This window comes from Lissotriton helveticus, chromosome 3_1 (genome assembly GCF_964261635.1).
Source record: "Lissotriton helveticus chromosome 3_1, aLisHel1.1, whole genome shotgun sequence".
NCBI lineage: Eukaryota > Metazoa > Chordata > Amphibia > Caudata > Salamandridae > Lissotriton > Lissotriton helveticus.
The window spans coordinates 660576037-660594608 of NC_136061.1; the positions used below are offsets into that span (position 1 = coordinate 660576037).

Below are 18572 nucleotides of genomic sequence, written 5' to 3' on the forward strand. Positions count from 1 at the left end.
AATTAACTTCGAACAATTCAATGCTCGATTGAAACAATCAACAAGGGGTACTGTGAACACAAATGAACGCCGCTTATATACATACGCATTGCTATTTTCAACAGGTTGTTCCTAATGTTTCTATTTTAGCGAGGTCAAAAGAGATCCCATTAGTGGCCTACTGATTTTGCTCGATTCCTTTTGTTTTTTTACACGATTTTTCGCTATCTGCAAAGACTAAACAGAGTATTGCGACTCTGTGCTTGTTTGTAAATAGAGAATGAACCAAAGAGAACAATCAATCAAATGGAGAGAGAAGCAGGCACGACGGATTACAAAGGGGGAAAGAGCTGCGTTAACTACCCTTCACTATCTGCAAAGAGAGAGTACTCCTAATAGAAATGAGGGGTGGGGGGCAGCAATCAAAGCAGATCAGTGTGCATAAACACGAAAAAAAAAATTCTTTCCACGTACTTGACATTCGACAGCTTATGATATTTGCTATTAAAAAACCATTGAAATTCACTGAAAAAACCATAGGTTATAGACCATATATAGTTAGGAATTAGCATTTACAAAACCTTGAAAATTCACTGAAAAAACCATAGGTTATAGACCATATATAGTTAGGAATTAGCATTTAAAAAACCTTATTTTACTCACACAAAACCATTGAAATTCCATATATAGTTAGTTGCACTAACTATATATCGCGCACCCGCAATCCACTGCTGATGATGTCACATATTACATCATTCATGACATGGTCAGTGACATCACTGATGACATCACTGATGACATCTCAAATGACATCACTGATGACATCACTGATGACATCTCATTTGACATTACTGATCACATCACTGATGACATCATTCATGTGATGATACAATGAACCTCTTCAGACTCTAATATAACCTTAGATACACTCAGTGTAAACAGACACTCACAGACTGTCACTCATCCATGGAGTTACTCACACACCTAGTCAGTCTTGCAAAGAATCAATCACACCTCGATTTCCTCAACTATATAGTTATACACACCTTACTTATTGGAACATATAATAACACATATTTACTCTGTTATACAATCCCTGATACAAGTTCACAATAATCCATACAGCCACTCACACATTCACTGGCTCTTATGCACAGTTATTTATATATGTCAACTATCACATGTACTGTGTTTTACATATGTACTTACTTTGACATGTAGCACTGAGATATCCATTCACTCACCAATACACTCATGCACACAGTCAACCGCCCATACAGATGTTTCCACATGCACTTTTGAACCCATACATCTAGTGAATCAACTGCTCACACATCTATGCACAGAGTCATACACCTCCCAGACACCCACACACACTCAGTCTCCCATACAAATACTTGGGCAACTAATCAATAACCCATATAGTTAGTCATATAGCTAATGATCAACACATGCATCAGATTACAAAACAACAGACACAATGATGCACAATTTAAAACAGTTTAGTCACTAACCCATGCACTCAGTGAGACACATTTAATCACTCACTTATACAGTCAGTCATGCACCTACTAAATCCTTCATCCAGACACTTATACATCCACTCATTCTTCAATATGTAAGACATATTTTAACTTTACAGAAGCATACAGTCACTGGATGTTGTCATCAGTGATGTCATCAGTGATGTCATCAGTGATGTCATTTGAGATGTCATCAGTGATGTCATCAGTGATGTCACTGACCATGTCATGAATGATGTAATATGTGACATCATCAGCAGTGGATTGCAGGTGCGCGATATATAGTTAGTGCAACTAACTATATATGGAATTTCAATGGTTTTGTGTGAGTAAAATAAGGTTTTCTAAATGCTATTTCCTAACTATATATGGTCTATAACCTATGGTTTTTTCAGTGAATTTTCAAGGTTTTGTAAATGCTAATTCCTAACTATATATGGTCTATAACCTATGGTTTTTTCTGTGAATTTCATTGGTTTTTTAACAGCTAATATCTGTAGCTGTAAAATGTATTCTTCTTTAAATCCAAAAATATATTTTATATGTTTATGAATAATTTTTTTTTAAAATATTTTTTTTTCTTCGTTCCCGCTTCGCGAATCGGGAAGCTTCCCGTTAGCTGACCTTGATGCCGCGAAATAGACCGCGAGCCGGTAAACGTTTCTTTACCGCAAGTGCCGCGTTAGAAAACAACATCGTGACTCCTCCCGTCCGCATGACGTTCCACGTTGTCGCTTGATACGTCATATGACGTGCTACGTTAGCAAACTGGTACGCGAAGCGAGTGCCAAAGCGCAGGTTTCTGGAAGCAAACCGGGAGGCCCTGCAAAGCGCTTAACGTAAACACAGCAAGTCATGTGACTTGGTAATAACACTTTTCATTGGTTCATTTCACTTTTGGTTTCCTAATGATGTAAGACTAGGTCATATAATCTAAAATGAACACTTTTGATTGGTTGAGAACTCTTGTTTTTCCCAAATGATGAAAATCCCTCCTTTCCTCACTCTGACTTTCATCATTGTGAGAGAAAGACCCTTTGTGATCACTGAGCAATGGCTTCTTTAGTAGCTTCAGCTGGTGCTTCCCCACCACCTCCACCACATCCAAGGAAGAGTGGACCACCTGCTCAAGTTGTAATTCAACAAGAAGAAGAAGAAGAGGAACAGGAGGACGAGCACGAAGAGAGGCAGTTTTTGCCTGAGCAGCCCAAGACGTCTCACCGGAAAGAAAACTTCATTTGGCAATTTTTTAAAATTCCCAAAGGTCAGAAAAAAGTAAATGCAAGATACGTAACTTGCCTTATATGTCAAGATAGACTGTCCAGAGGGACCGACAAAAAATACAGTTTCGGAAACTACACAATGCATCGCCATATGACTAGGTGGCATCCTAACAACTACAGTGCTGCACAGTTTCGGAACGACCTAGATAATCTCCCTATTATGGCCAGAAGATCTGTTGTACCGGAAGTAACGGGACCAGAGGGCAGGGAGATGGTGCCAAATATACAAATGAGATTTGGTGAAGTAAAACACACCTGCGTATTTTGCGATGGATTCATTTCCTACGGAGAAAGAAGCATCACTCTGATCAACAGAGCTATTGACTATCATATGCAAGTTTGTCCGAAACGCCCAAAATAATAAATACTTCTTTTTTTTGTTTTGTTGCTCCTGTTGAGCCCTTTACAATGAATCGTTTTCATTGCCCCCTCCAAGAAAAACCCAAAAAAATATAAAACTGTTCCGAAAAATTCAAAAACAGTAAAAAAATGTTCAGAAAAAAAAAAAAAAAAGTTCTTTTCAGAACTACCTCCCCGTTATTAAAAAATTGGTACAATATTTGGAACTGTGCCAACCTCTATTTCTCTTAGTTCGCTTCCTAGTTCGCTCGCTGGTACGCGAACTGGAAGCGAACCAAAAACAGTAAGTATAAGGGAAGGAAACACACACTTATGTTAAAAGAAAGACAGCTATAGGGGAGTAAACTAGAGATACTATTACCCATAATCCACTACTGATGATGTCACATATTACATCATTCATGACATGCTCAGTGACATCATCAGCAGAGGATTGCGGGTTTTTTGGCAACATGCCTTATCCACGGTTTAATAACGCTGCCTTTTGCTTTATATAAGTTTTCAAATTGTATGAAATATATACCAATAGGTCTTTATGAACCTTTAGGTAGTGCTTTTGATCATGAGGTCTGGTCGCTTCCATACACATACAGATGTTTCAAAGATGATCAAGAAGTTTATCTGAATGGAGAGGAATGCACTGAGACGCCAGATCATTCACTAATGTGTAGGCACATACAGTTACACGATTCATGCAACAAACACCGACCAAATATGGCTTGCGTGTTGCAAGGCACGCCAGTTCCTGCTATCATCCCCACGTTCAAGTTGTTGGAAAATGGTAGTTATTTGATGCTCAATAATGAAGATTGTTCTGAGTTAATTAAAAAGTATTCCTTTTATCGTAACAGTAAGTGAACGGGTTATTTGCTGCAGAAATGTTCTATTTCCTCCCACACATGAACATAGGGAGTTTTCAATCTGGCCACAAATACCAACCTTGGGACACGTTTCAACGGCATGACAAGAATAAGAGCTCTTTTGTCTCAGAGAGAGGTGGCCTTGAGTTCGGCCCGTGAAACTTTCGTACTTCACATAGCGAACACCCGTACACAGGTTTGCCTTTCAATTTCAGCAACATGTTTCCGACTATCTTTAACGCATCCTCCACAAAATCCCTGGCACACTTTGTTAAAGTTGTTACCAGTGGTCTCGTGACTTCATTTGAGAAAATCTTTGGAGTCATCCCTGCTCCCTTTCATTCCATTTTCTCCACTCTGGTTCGTGGATTGCATTTTTACTTGCATTACCAGCGGACGCTCTTGTGCTTTTTTACATTTTTAAATATGGATGTCCCTCCTATGCAACCTCCGACCCTGCAGCTGCTGACACTGTTCCGCAATCGCATGCTAGAATATTATGGCACAATGCCGTTGGCGATATTAAGCACGGCATATGGATTATCTTTTCGGTTCTCCTACTTCACCTGTGTCCAGCCTGTATTTCACTGCCTGACCTGTGATTTCGATTGGGCCATTGATTTGTGTCTCTGCGGACCGGTTTCTCCTGACGTCGACTTTAATCAGCTGATGACTCCTATCATTACTCACGAGTTGATTTGTCCTGGCGAAAGGATTATGGCTGTGGCATTGATGCATGGACTACTTGGTCCCTGGAATTTACTGGCGGCAGCACAGTCTTTCTTGGAACACAGCTTTCTTGAAAACCCACCGAGCTGTCCTCTGATGGTGATAGAGGATCCGGTGCTGGGAGAGCACGTATGTTCTTTTCCGCTTTTAAATTGGATGGCTGAACTGTTTTCGGATGAAGACGGTGACTTCCTATTGGAGGCTGTTGCAGCTTATTTTGCATACACAGTTATGTCATAGACCTTTTTCATGTTTGATATGCTGAGTACTAGCATTTCATTGACAATTCATTGACTTATTTGTCAAGTTTTTATTATTTACCTTGCCTATTGGCTTAAGACTCGATAAAGTACTTGGCTGTTTTATTTTTCTTTAGCATTGAATTTTCCTAGTTTTTAATGCTTTACCTTGCGGACCGTCCACATATAAACTTGCAATCTGCTCTCATGAGATGGCACTTCTATTATCTTATTCAGTTCGTTTCCGGATCATGAGGAGGTGTCATCTAGGTCCTGGATATCTTTACACCGTGTTAAGTTAGCATGGGCTCATTACCGGTTTAAACGCCATTTTTCCTTTTTTGCAACTTCTGCACACGACACTTAGTTGTTGCTTTAGCTTTCCACCTAGTAGTTCATCGTGGTTTACATGAGAATAATATGTTATTGGTCTACTATCTGCTTTACTTGTTAAACTATATCTGTACAGCGAGTGCTAAAGTTTCAAGAACAACACGATACAGAATTGTTATGAGGTCTGATCTCCACGACTTCATACTCATAACATAAGTGCAACTTCTGCCAATTCTGGGCATGAGGCGGGTTTTATATTGCTTTGCCGAACACACATACACAACAGTTGATGCGGTTCACATGAAGAGAGAGCTGGTGTATGCTGATGTGATTCCTTCAAATCTAAGACACTAAAGTATGGACACGCCCTAAACCAACACAAAGAGACCTTCTTAGCAAATAATATAATATGTGTATTAGGGAGGGTGAGATATAAGCAGCCGCGGGCCGTGGAGGGAGTTACGATGGGGCAGGGAGGCGGGGAGGGGGAGAAGCAGGGTGGAGCCCTCTCTACCTTGCCCCTCCCCCTCCCCGCCTCCCTGCCCCACCGTAACTCCCTCCACGGCCCGCGGCTGCTTATAAGTGTTGCTAACTCTTATTCATTTACAGCATGTTAACATACTGTCACCATTCGCTTTTTATGTACTAGTAACTATGCTGGTAATTTTGCTACTGATAATATGTGTACTTGTATTCTCCACCCTGCTTCTCCCCCTCCCCGCCTCCCTGCCTCACCGTAACTCCCTCCACGGCCCGCGGCTGCTTATAAGTGTTGCTAACTCTTATTCATTTACAGCATGTTAACATACTATCACCATTCACTTTTTATGTACTAGTAACTATGCTGGTAATTTTGCTACTGATAATATGTGTACTTTTATTATCTAAGGTACTACGCCTGAGAAGACGGCATTAGTAAATAAACATTTCAAATACACATGTGTTCTTCTTAACTCCATGTTCTGGTTTCTAAGAAATATATAACGACCGACTGTTCATGAGTTCCACGTATCCTGAGGTACTATAAGTTCATATTCTGGATTGTCTAAACATTGAGAGTTTGTTATATCCAATGTGACACTGTACCTAGCTTGCTAAATAGTTTTTGATTACTAACGTGAGTTTTGGGACACCCTAATTCGCCGAGGTTCCAATCCTCTGTCCACAGTTCTGTGTGAGAACAGAAACCCTGCGACAGGGGCACCCCCGACCCTTGCTGGAGCTTCATCACACTTGCGATACAACTCCAGCAATGCGCCACCTTTACGGCACAGATACATCACGCATCTGTGCTGTTTTTGCCCCATGATGCGCCGCATTGTAAATGCAGCACACCATAGGTGACGGAACAGCGGCACAGAATGACTAACACATCCCTGGTGATGCGCCAGTCATCATAAATCTATCCCTATGCTTCTTATCTTGTTAGAGATGAACCGCCATATGTATCATAAAAGTTATTTGCATTTCCTAAATAGCGAACTTTAAGGAATAAATAGCGATTCTTTACCATTCCTAGTTTGCGATGAGCTATTTGCTAATTAGCCGAATGTAGCCCAATGAAGCCCAATGTAGCCCAATGTAGCCCAAAGATGGCCGCCAGACACACAAAAAAACAAATGTAGCCCAAATATCAGCCAGATGTAGCCCAACTATAGCCCAGTGACAGAATGACCAATCAGCTTCGCAAACCTCCGTTACGCGAAGCGGAGCGCTGTTACAGATATATATCTTTTTTTGAACGTTAATTTCTCAAAATCCACTGGAGCACATATATTGAGACCTAGCAAAGGCACATCGGGCTACCAGTCCCTAATATTTTGCCAAGTTTCGTGCAAATCCATTCAGCCGTTCAATTATTATTTTTATTATTTTTTTTTGCCCCGCGGGGCCCTTTTAAAACCTCCACATCAAACCTAGGGGGTCAGCGAGGATCTACTATGCCCCCTTATAGTTATTTCCCCCTTTGTTTTGACCTCCTCTTGTCTCTCGATCCTACCGAGAGACAAGATGGCGGCCGCTACGGACTGTTTGGAATGTTGACAGACGCCGGAGAACCAATCAGCTTCGCTTCACAAAGCTCCGTTGCGCGAAAAGTCCGCGAACCAGAGCGCTAACCGGTCCGCTGTTACAGATATATATCTTTTTTTAAACGTTAATTTCTCAAAATCCACTGGAGCACATATATTGAGACCTACAAAAGGCACATCGGGCTACCAGTCCCTACAATTTTGCCAAGTTTCGTGCAAATCCATTCAGCCGTTCGGGCTAAAAGTGAGGCCAACCGCCCTATGGAAAACTCAATGTTAAAAACACGTTTTGGGACCCCCCTTTTTTCTCGGCCCCCACTGGACGAACCCCCCCCCAAATTTTCAAGGGCTGCTCAGAAACAAAATGTGCCATTTTCCTGAAAATTTCAGCCGATTCCGTCCACAAACGCCAAAGTTATTAGACATAGAATTTTCAAAAAACCCATAGAGAAAAAATCCTAACTATATATACCTACTGGCGACCGCCAGTAGGTAATATATATATATATATATATATATATATATATATATATATATATATATATATATATATATATATATATATATATATGACCGAGTGAGGATGAAACACGTTGGTGATTAAAACTATCTGAAAATTGAAAACTGTGGAGTGCGAGTTTTCTGGAGTATTTGTTTACACGAGTTTGCCAGGAGATAGATGGATATATATTTACACACACATCAGAATCAATACGATCAGATAAGTACGTTTTGCACGTGAAATACTTTGTGGTTTAAAAAGTTGTCATTGCATTTGTCAGAAGCTTCAATGTCCTCCTATGGGAACAAGTACAGCTTTCAGGTAGAGTACAGTGGTTTACAAGACCAATCTCGCAGACTTAGGGTGAGTATCTGGCAATGTCCAAGGCAGCACCTCCAGTAGCACTAGGGTATCTGGGTGCAATACAGCGTAGGTGCCCAATGTTAGTCAACAGGGATCGTTTTTTGTGAAGAGGCTGCAGTGTCGGACTGGGAGGCCATTCAGGTTGAACCATTCAAGGGGCTCAAATCTAGCACTTCTTTGGGTTGTGGGGACTCCAGTTTTCCTCCTCTTCTCGGGAGGCTGGCTGCAGAGGTTCTTTGTGGTCTTTGTTCGGGAGCGCTCGCAATTCAGGGGGCCTGCAAACAGAGGCTGCAGGTGACATCATGGAGTTCACGAGGGTTGAACCCAAAGTGGACTCAGTCTCTTGAGGACCACGCTGACACCATTGGCCCACTTTGCGGGCATGCCGGTAGGTCTGGGTACAGTGGTGCTTAGTGGCGTCTGTTTGGCAGCTCCACAGCCCTTGTGGTTCTTTTTGGGGTGTCTGCAGGATGCAGGGAAGCATCTTTGCTACTCTACAGTGGTACTCGAGTCTTTATTGAAGGCAGTCCGTCCTCCCATGCTTTGAAGGCATGGCAGCTGCAGGACGAGATTTCTTTGGTGAAGTTTCGACAGGGAACAGCAGGCAGGCTGGCAGTGCCGCTGCTAAGTCAGTTGCTTTTCTTCAGTCTTCTGCATGTGTGGATCTTCAGTGTCCTCCTTCGTGGTCAAGGTCCAATTTTCTGGTGCCAGGGCCTCCCCTAAACACTGAATTTAGGGGAGTGTAGGGTAGTAGCCAATGGGCTACTTACCCCTTGAAGTCATTACTCCCCAATATGACCACTTCCTAGGGGAAGTGGGCATAACCCTATTTCAGAGTTCCTAAGTTTGCCAAAATGGCTAACTCTGAAAAGTCTCCTCCACTTCATGTTGCCCACCTTAGGGGTGTCCACTTCCTCATCTGTGAAAGAAGCCAGATTTGCATACCAAAGGAGGGGGCTCTTTGAAGCTCCTTCCTTGGAATGCTAATCTGCTGCTCATCCTGTTTGTGGGGGTGTAAGCATCCTCTGCCCGAGCAGGCTTGATTTCTGTCCTCCTGAGAGCTGGGATCAGGAACTTTTCTCTGATGGCATCCTGTCAAAAACCAGTCAGCACACCACGAGCTGGTAAGTTTGCAGGGGGCACCTCTAAGGTGACCTCAGTGCATGCATCAATAAATCCAGCCCTGCCATCATTGTTGGTTTATTAATACAAGACATTTGATACTAAACATCCCTATTTTCAGTGAAGTCCCCATGTAGCTGGGGAACTCGTTTTCACCAGAGAACCACAAAATGGCTTCCTTGTTCACTTTTACTGGCAGCAATAGAGCTGACCAGCACAGTGAAGTATCTGCTCGTGCAGATAGGCCCTCCCCTGTAGTACAGTGCACCCTGCATTCGGGCCATAAGGCCTGTTGTAGGGGTGAGTTACCTATACTACAAATGCAGTGTCTGTGGACATGGCACACATGTGTCATGTTGTGTTTTCATTTTTTTCTGCACCAAGACACTCATCCTCTAGTGGTAGTCTGTTTGAGAGGTTCTTTAGGGTGGTACAATTTGTGCTGCAGCCCTTAAGTAGCATGTTTAACCTCCTTGCCCTAGTTACCAGGGCTACCTTTTACTAGGGACTTTCAGAGAGTACCAAAGTTATTGCCAATTGGGTAACTATTGTACCATTTTGGTAAAGAGATCTGGCACTGGGGATCTGGTTAGCAGGAACCCAGTGCACATAGTCAAAATCACATCAAATACCAGGCAAAAAGTCCAAGTGACCATGTCATAGGGTACTTTCCAACCTAACACTCCTCCCAAATGAAAGGCCTGTGGTCTGTTTGGACAAGGAAGTGAGAGCCTAACCAGTATCGCCTCTACTTCTTCAGGGACTAAACCATAGCAAAGGCTTTTCTCTCAATGCTACTCAAACGATGCTCTCCCCATTCCAAGGACACAGTTGCCATAGGATGAACCTTCGTTTGGTTGTCAGCATGAATGTCTCACCAGTCAGATACTGTTCTGCGGATATCAGTTTCTCTGTCACCATAGTGACACTTGCACATGTATCACTAAGTGCTTTAACTCTGATCCCATTTATATGAGGCTTTTGTCTGTATTTTTCCATGTTAACAAGCCAGACAGCGAGGGCAGCTAAATCCTCTCCACCCTCTGAGACTAAAGTTGCTTTTGTGAGCAATCTGACACGGTCAGGGCTCTCCTGGGATCCCATCTGTGGCTTACCACTGCAGGTGCACTAGGGGGATTCTTTTTGTTGGGACAGCTAAGGGCTCTACTTTGGTGCCCACTGGCTTTGCAGTCATGGCACCAAGCCATCCCAGTTCTTACCCTGGTACCCCACTTAGACTGTGCATTAGGTTTTGGCCCACCCTCCTGAACAGGTTTTAGGTGCGTTGACAAGACTTTGTTTTTGTTTGTAGACTGGTCACCATCTTTCCTGGGGGGGTTGTGTGGTAAAACAGTCTTGATGGGGACTACATGTACTTGTCGGATGTATTCTGTGGTTAGATCTGTTTGAAAGGCAGCAGTAGTCTAAATTATTATGAACATGTTCCATGGGATAGACAAGCATGGTTGTTGAACGTTGTACTAATTTAGATCTTTGAGGTGTAGGATGATGCTTTCTAGTGGAGCTGGGTTGTGTTCTTGGATAGTTGCATCAGGGCATTAACACTATTTAAAAGGCTTGTGTGGTAGTTACGTTTGCGGCTTCTGGTTAGTTGAGCTTTAAGTTCAGTCCTAGATCTGTGTTTGGAGCTGTTGAATATGATGTCTACTGGCTGAGAGTGAATCGGCTATGCAGCTGGCAGGCAGTTATGAATGAGTGTGATAGCAGTCTTTGACTAAGTACCATTTTATCCGTCTTAGAAATTTTCGTGTAAAGTATTGTCCTTGGTGAATTGTTATACCATATTTGGCCAAGCCTAATCTGAGTAGCCTAATTTAGAGATTGCTGTTTTTGAGCTATAAGCATTGCATCATCCAGGACCTGGGCGGTATCTGTGAGATGTTTCGACCATACATGGGTAACTTGGATGGAACGGCTGTTGGTTCCTTAGTGTTGGTGTGATGTCTCCTCTTTTCACATTTCTTGTAAAGAGTTGGTTGATCATTTGTTAATCTAGTTGGTTTTTGTAGAGCTCTGTCATTGAATTCATGAAGTTTGATGTCTGCAAAGAGGTCACAGTTTCGGTTGTGTTTGAAATACGAAGTGGATTTGAAAGCAAATGTACACCAGGAATTTAGTCTTTCGTTTTTAAATTGAATTGAGTTTTTCACAGTTGCTTTTTTTTCTTTATAAACAGATTGCACTTGGAACAGAAGTATTGCTTGTGGAGTTTGATTTGCCATAATGGGTGGCTGATGAAGAATGGGTAAACAGTGGACCGCTTACCACTGTATACCTTTCGATATTATCTCAGATTACTTGAACCAAGCATTGCATGCTCTGAGCTTGATTGATTAGTTGGTGATGCATCTTTAACAGTTACTATACTGCTCTCTATTTATTCTTTAATTTCTAATAAATCAATTTAAAGTCTGCTCTCCATCCCCAGCACTCTTATCACACCAGCCATCTGGCCCCACAGAGTACCTTTGGGTAACTACCTACAAAGGTGTTGGAAATCATACTTCCTCTATCTGCTTTCTCTCAAATGTTACCATCAGAAACAATCCCACACAATCCACCTTCTCCTAACCCCAACTCTGTTCATCTACAACTGCTAGTGACTAACCTATCTCTCAAATGTGTCACTACAAAAAATACTGTGGTTTTCATTCTTCTGTCCCCTCCCACCCATGTTCATACAGCCCAATCTTAACTTCAAATCTAAAACTCACTTTCATGTCTCTTATAGACTTGATCAACCTAGTCTGATCAGTGTTAGATTATGAGCTTTAGTCTTCCGTTGTTGATACACAGAGGACACTAACCCTCCAATTGATAAAAGGAAAGAAATGTGTTCATTTGTCAAAGCTCTTCACAGTCTGTCCTCTCTCCTTAACCACTCCTTTCTCAGAAACTGCTACCTTTCAAAATACATATCCGTGCCTGCGATTTAATAGAAAAATTAAACACCCCATTGATCTGTAGTTAACTGAGCATGCACTAATATAGATGCAACATCCAACTACTCTTGGGACAAGACACCTATTTTAAAGATATTGGACCCTCACTCACTGACCTGCTTCCTTACTGGGTCTGCTGTTCAACCTGTATAAATAGTTTTATATCTTCAGTGGCTTACTGAGCATATGCACTTCATAGAAGACTCCCATGATCTATTCAAATCTGCATTGATTAGTAAATTTACTTTTGTGATTACCATAAACACATAGGACCTCCCAGTTATATGTCAAATTAGCTAATGGTGGACCAAATTACCATTTTATTGAGGCTTCAATAAAGTAAGCTTAAACAATTGTCTTGAACTAGGGGTGTGTGTGTCAGTTCACTACCCTACGGACAATGAGTTTCTGCTGCTTTTAAAAGCCCCTACTTGGTCTTCAGGGTTAAAGTCTTACACATACCCACTACTTAACCTTTGGGTGATATGGGTGCTGTCGAGTATAGAGGGTTGTTTGAAAAGCGAATAAAACCTTCTTTTGGATTCAACCCATTAAATATCATCTAGGTCTGTGGCTGGCTCCCAAACCAAACTGGTTGGAAGGCCACCAGTTGATCAATATAGATTCAGACAGTCGCTTGTATTGGTTAATGCTGAGTCTGGTATAATCGCATATTCACAAGCTACAGCCCTGTAGTACAGGGGAAAAGGGCAGTACTATGAGTATCTGCCGATGGGTACCTAGACGGGTATGCAGGGCCTGTTGTCCCTCAAGACTGGATGAGGGTGTACTCTTTCCACAGTACATTCTAGAATATACTGTAGGACAGCCTATCCAGTCGATGAGTATATTCTCCAGTCCATGCTCCATAAGGCAGACTAGAAACGTGCGCGACCGCACAACTTTATACAGCCATTTTAGGACTATTTACGCTATGGTCCATTAGCCAAGACTAATGGCTCAGTTGACTAATGCATCCACTGAATTATCTGTGTTTTTATTTAAGGGTTCCAATTTCGAATATATATATATATATATATATATATATATATATATATATATATATATATATATATATATAATATTTTGAGTTTTCTATAGCGCTGGCCAGGCCCGAGGGCATCGGAGCGCTTCACAACAAGATATGTATGTCAGAATAGCGAATACAATACACAGGAGGCTAAGCGTACAGCAAGTCCACATGTATAAGTCAGATAACGAATCGAATGCGCACAGGATAAGCTTACAGCAGGTCCACAGATAGAATAAGCATACAAATAAGTGTTCAACTGGCCCAGAGGCAATGAGGACAAAGTCAGATCCGTAGCGCTGCAAACCCCAAAAAATGGGGAGGGAGGGAGAGGTCGGTTGCAGGTACGTGTGATCTGAGGCAGCACAAGTTCGGGTTAGAAAGTTACGTAATTGGTTTCAGGAAGGCACGTTTGAGGTAGATGTCTTTTAAGTGGCGTTTAAACTTTAGAAAGGAGGAAATAGTTCTGATGTCGACTGGGGTGGCGTTCCAGTTTTTTGCAGCATTCCCTGCAAAGGAGCGGTTTGCCGTTTTCTGTTTGCGAGTTTTTAGGGGGGTGAGCAGGAGGGAGTTTGAACTTCAGAGTGTTCTTGCTTGACCGGCTTTCTTGAGTTTCGAGGCAAGGTATTCTGGTTTCCCTGTGTGCAAGGGTTTGTGCGTCAGGCAGGCTGTTCTGAAGCTGGCCCGCATTTCCACTAGGAGCCATTTTAGATCTGAGTGCAGGAGAAATGTGGTCAAATTTTTTTACTCCTGAGACCATTCTGGCCGCTGCATTGAGGGTGGATTTTAGGGTTGCTAGGTGGAAGAGGGGGGTACCAGAGAGGGTCGTGTTCCCGTAGTACAGTCTGGATAACACAAGAGATTGGGTGGCCTGTTTGAGATCCGCAGGTGGAATGTAGGATTTGACTTTGAGTAGCTTCAGATTGAAGAAGGCGCTCTTAGCAAAGTTTTTAATGTGGTTCGCCATGGATAATTTGTGGTCTAGGGTGATTCCTCGTGATTTTATCGAGTTAGAGCACACATTTTGCAGAATTTTGGCAAGGAAGGGAAGATTGGAGACCGGTCTGAAGTTGTTCAAGTCTTTTGAGTCGAAGCCTGTTTTTTTCAGGAGAGGGGTAACTTGTCCGATCTTGAGGCATTCAGGTATGGAACCGTTTTTTACGGAACTGTTTATGATTTTGCACCAGATAGAAGCGAGGGTGAATTTCAGATCTTTGACCAATTGGGAGGGTAGAGGGTCCAAGTTGTGAGATAAGGGCTTCGACGAGGCGATTAAGTTGAGAATCTCATTTTCCGTTACGGGATCGAAGGTGGACCAGGTACGTGCGGGAAGCCTACTGGACGAGGATTCAATAGTTGTGAGGTTGTTGCCTTGAGGAAGTGGGTTAATGTCAAGGGAAAGGTCGATTTTGTCGTTGAAAAAGTAGATGAGGTTATCACATAAGGCTTTAGAAGGGTGGACGAGGGAATTCGACGGTTTGGAGGTTTGTTTTTTAATAATGCTAAATAGTTTTCTTGGTCTGTTTTTTTGCCTTGTCAAGCGCATTACAAAAGAAGTTGTTTTTTTCTTTAGTTATATGGTTTTTGTACTCTCTTCTTGCTGATTTGTGCTTTTCGCAGTGGGTGGAGGAGGGGCTCTTTCTCCAGAGCCGTTCTGAGGCTCTGAGTTTCCTTCTTTCATCATTGATGTCCTTGTTAAACCAAGTTCTTGAGGGGATGTTCTGTTTTTTTTTCAATTTCATGGGGGCGAGTTGGTCTAAGATGGAGGACATCATTGTGTTGTGAGTTCAGCAGTAGAGAGTCCGTCCGGGGAGATTGGGAGGAGGGAGGATATTTTATCTTCTAGATCAGCAGTGCTGATCAGCGATAGATTCCTGGACCACTTGGGGGTGGTATCTGATGGAGGGCTGGTAAGAGAATGGGTGTGCTAGGTGGAAAAGAATTAGGTTGTGATCGCACCAGTCAACTGGAAGTATGTGGTCAATAGTGACTGAGTCCTGTTGGGCAATGATGGTGTCCAAGATTGCACCTTTGTTATGGGTTTCTTCTGAGCAATGTTGGGTAAGATTGTTGGAATGAAGTAGGTCATTTAGTATTTGTATTGGAGCAATGTTCTCATCATTTTAGTGTAGATTGAGGTCACCTAAGATTGTTAGTGCTTCGGAGGGAGCAGTGAGCTATCATGTCTGACAGATGCTCCGTGAATGAGGTGGTGTTGCCTGGTGGATGATACAGGAGGTTACAGTGGAGTACCGTGTCTTTGGTGGTACTAATGTTGGTGGATAGGCATTCAAAGGAGTTGTGGTTAAAGGACTCTATTTCCGAAATCGATAAGTAATTTTTATGGATAATAGCCACGCCACTGCCTATTTGGTCCTTCCTATCCTTGTTTATGATAGTGTAACCTGAGGGTACGAGCAAGTCCAGAATGGGGGTCGAGCAGTCGTTTAGCCAGGTTTCGGTGATGAAGGCTAAGTGTATGTCATGGCTGAGGATGGTTTCTGCCAGCTCTGAGACATGTTTCCCGGCGGATCTGCAGTTGATGAGCATACAGTTCGTGTTGGGTCTTCCTATATTAGGTTCGATGGGGATGTTGATGAGGGAGTGTGGTGGTCTGGGGGGTTTCGGGAGGATTTGATCATTTCTGAAGCCGGTGATTACCTGTATTGTAGAGTGATCGTCGCTAGGGATGGGGTGTATGAGAGTTGGTCTGGAGGGGTAGGGGGGAATTGATCGATTCTGGATCCGGCGATTACCTGGGTAGTAGATTGTTCGGGACTAGAGGTGGTGTATGAGGAGGCCAGCGCGAGCGCTTCCTCTGGGGACATGGCTGCAGTGGTTCTGCTTGGTCTTGAGGTCTGGTGCGGGGGGGCAGGGTGTCAGGTCGTTGGGCGGGCGAGTAGTGTGGGTGGGTCGAGTGGGAAGAAGAACATAGGGCGAGGGGTGGTAGTTAAGGGGAGGATTATGAAGTGTCGAGAGGTTGGAAAGGATGAGATTCAGTTCCTGTATTAAGAAGGCGATTTGATTTTCGATACGGTCAAGTCGACAGTCCGTCATATCCTGCGAGGGGGGGGTTGCTCCTGGATGGGAACAGTGCGGCTAGTTGACGCTTGGGGGGGGGGGGGTTGACATTTGGAGTTTATTATGTTACTGGATGAGGAGCTAGAGTGGGTTGTATGGTGCGGGGGGTTTGGGAGAGGTGGTCGTTTGAGGTTGGAGATGGTTAGAGACTGGAGGAAGGGAGCCACGGGGCAAGTATTACGATCGACTGGAGTAGGCAGGGTCCTGTTAGGGTGTGTAGGGTGAGGGGGAGCCAGGGGTGGAGAACGTTTCGTCTTGAGTAAGAGTAGAGGCTGGAGGTTTGGCTCCTCTGGGGGAAGTATTTTGATCGTCCGGGGGAGATCTAGGGGTGGGAAGCCTAGGGAGAAGAGCTGATGGAGGGTCAGAGTTGGGAAGCGTCGCTGAGACCTTGGAGTTGGAGGGGGTGGATAGGGATTGGGGTAGAGTGTCCGAGGTTGTGGAGGCGGGTGGAGGATTGGAGCTGCAGGGAGACGGGAGAGTTTGGGGTTGGGTGGCTGAGGATGTGGGGGAGCAACTAGGCATGGGGGGTTGGTTGTCCCGTTGAGGGAGGGGCGAGGGGGAGGAGGCTGAGGCGAGGGTGGGGTTAGAATGGAGAGAGGAGATCAAAGGCTTCAAGATTGTCATTGTTGGCTTGGATCAAGATGGTGCAGTTGGAATAAATGGTTACCGAAGTGGTTCCGTGGTGTGGTAGGTGATTAGGGGGGTAGAATGAGAGTTTCGAGTTGTGAGGCGCGTTGGTGGTTTTGATGATTTGGCGTTTTGCTCTCAGGGTGGAGATCCAAAAGCCAGGTCTGGCTGTGTGAAAGATGAGGTCCGTTTTCACTTGACCATTCACGGGGGAAGTGGTATATGTCGGCAAAGAGGGACTTTAGGAATTGCCTGATCAGTTTATGTTTATGGGATTTTTTTTATTTAAGAGCAAGGTTAGAGTGAGAGAGACAACGAGAAGGAATACCGGTGATTCCTTGCAGCCTTTCACTCTCCCAATCTTGATAAAATTAGTTCTACTAAATTTGAAACAAGTTTGTTACGTAGTGCCAAGAAATACCTTGTGGTGGACATGAACTTCACAGGTTCTGTTATGTCGTTTTAAGTGTTTTTTTACCCCTCTTTATGCCTCTTTGTATTTGCACATACAGCGATAATAGTAAAATGAGCTATTCAGTGTGAATACCAGTCTTTAACCCCTTGCATGCGGCACACATTTTCGCGCTGTGCAGGCGATTTGAATAGTGGCCAGGATTCAGACGGCCCCCGGCCATCCTCCGCACACGCTCACCGTGACATCAGACGGTCAGGGGCCGTCCGAAGCATGCAAGGAGTTGAGAATTATTCATATATTTTCGCCTCTAGTTTGGTCTCCGGTAATCTTATTAGTGTGATTTTGTTTGTGTTGTGTAGCAGCCTTTGATGATGCAGTGGAGGAGCGAGTGATCAATGAAGAATATAAAATATGGAAGAAAAACACTCCGTTTTTATATGACCTGGTAATGACTCATGCTCTCGAGTGGCCCAGCTTGACGGCACAGTGGCTACCTGATGTTACCAGGTGAGTTGTTCTGGCTTTATAGAAAGGGCACACTTTACACTGACGTTCATGTCCCCCTACCTTTTGGTTTGTTTTTATGTTTAACTGATTTGGAGGGGTGGGGAGATTAACCTCTTGTTTTGTGTGCTTTAGCTATTCACACCGCTGGAGCTGGTATTAAATGGTATACATGTTGTTCTTGCTGGCTGTCATTATGCACATTTATAAATCGTGGACAAAGCCATCCCACATACTTCTCTTCACTCCCTTTGATAGTGATAGTCTCTAGCGACCTGTGCTGCTATTCCTTACCCATTTTCCTTTGTAGCCTCAGTTGCACCAATAATGGTTCCAAGTGATTTGTACTTTTTGCTGCACAAACCGTTCCCACTATTCCCTTAGACTGCTGTGCTGTATATTCTCTGGTGCCTTTTTCCCTTTCATATTCCAGCTACACCATTTCCTTCCTGTAGGAATGTCTCTCATGTAACATATTCCTCATATAATCCATTTTAAATTTTCTTTTTTAATCTTTCTCATGAGGTTAGGTTAAGCTATTTTCACAATACTTTCTATCCTGTGGCTCATCTTCACTAGAAGTTCACAATAAAAATGCTTTCTCTTTGGATTAGTATGAGACTGCGTTG

The 18572-nt window shown here is 43.3% G+C and overlaps 1 protein-coding gene across 2 annotated transcripts in view; it reads left to right on the forward strand.

The window, feature by feature from the left end:
- The window catches only part of RBBP4 (RB binding protein 4, chromatin remodeling factor), a 218478-nt gene that overhangs the window by 125934 nt on the left and 73972 nt on the right, over window positions 1–18572 (forward strand). For both annotated transcript variants that reach the window (XM_078680737.1, XM_078680736.1), the window contains exon 2: window positions 17799–17946. In XM_078680737.1, coding sequence (XP_078536863.1) covers window positions 17888–17946 — 59 coding nt within the window. In that variant the 5' untranslated portion in view covers window positions 17799–17887. The remainder of the gene's footprint in view (window positions 1–17798; window positions 17947–18572) is intronic.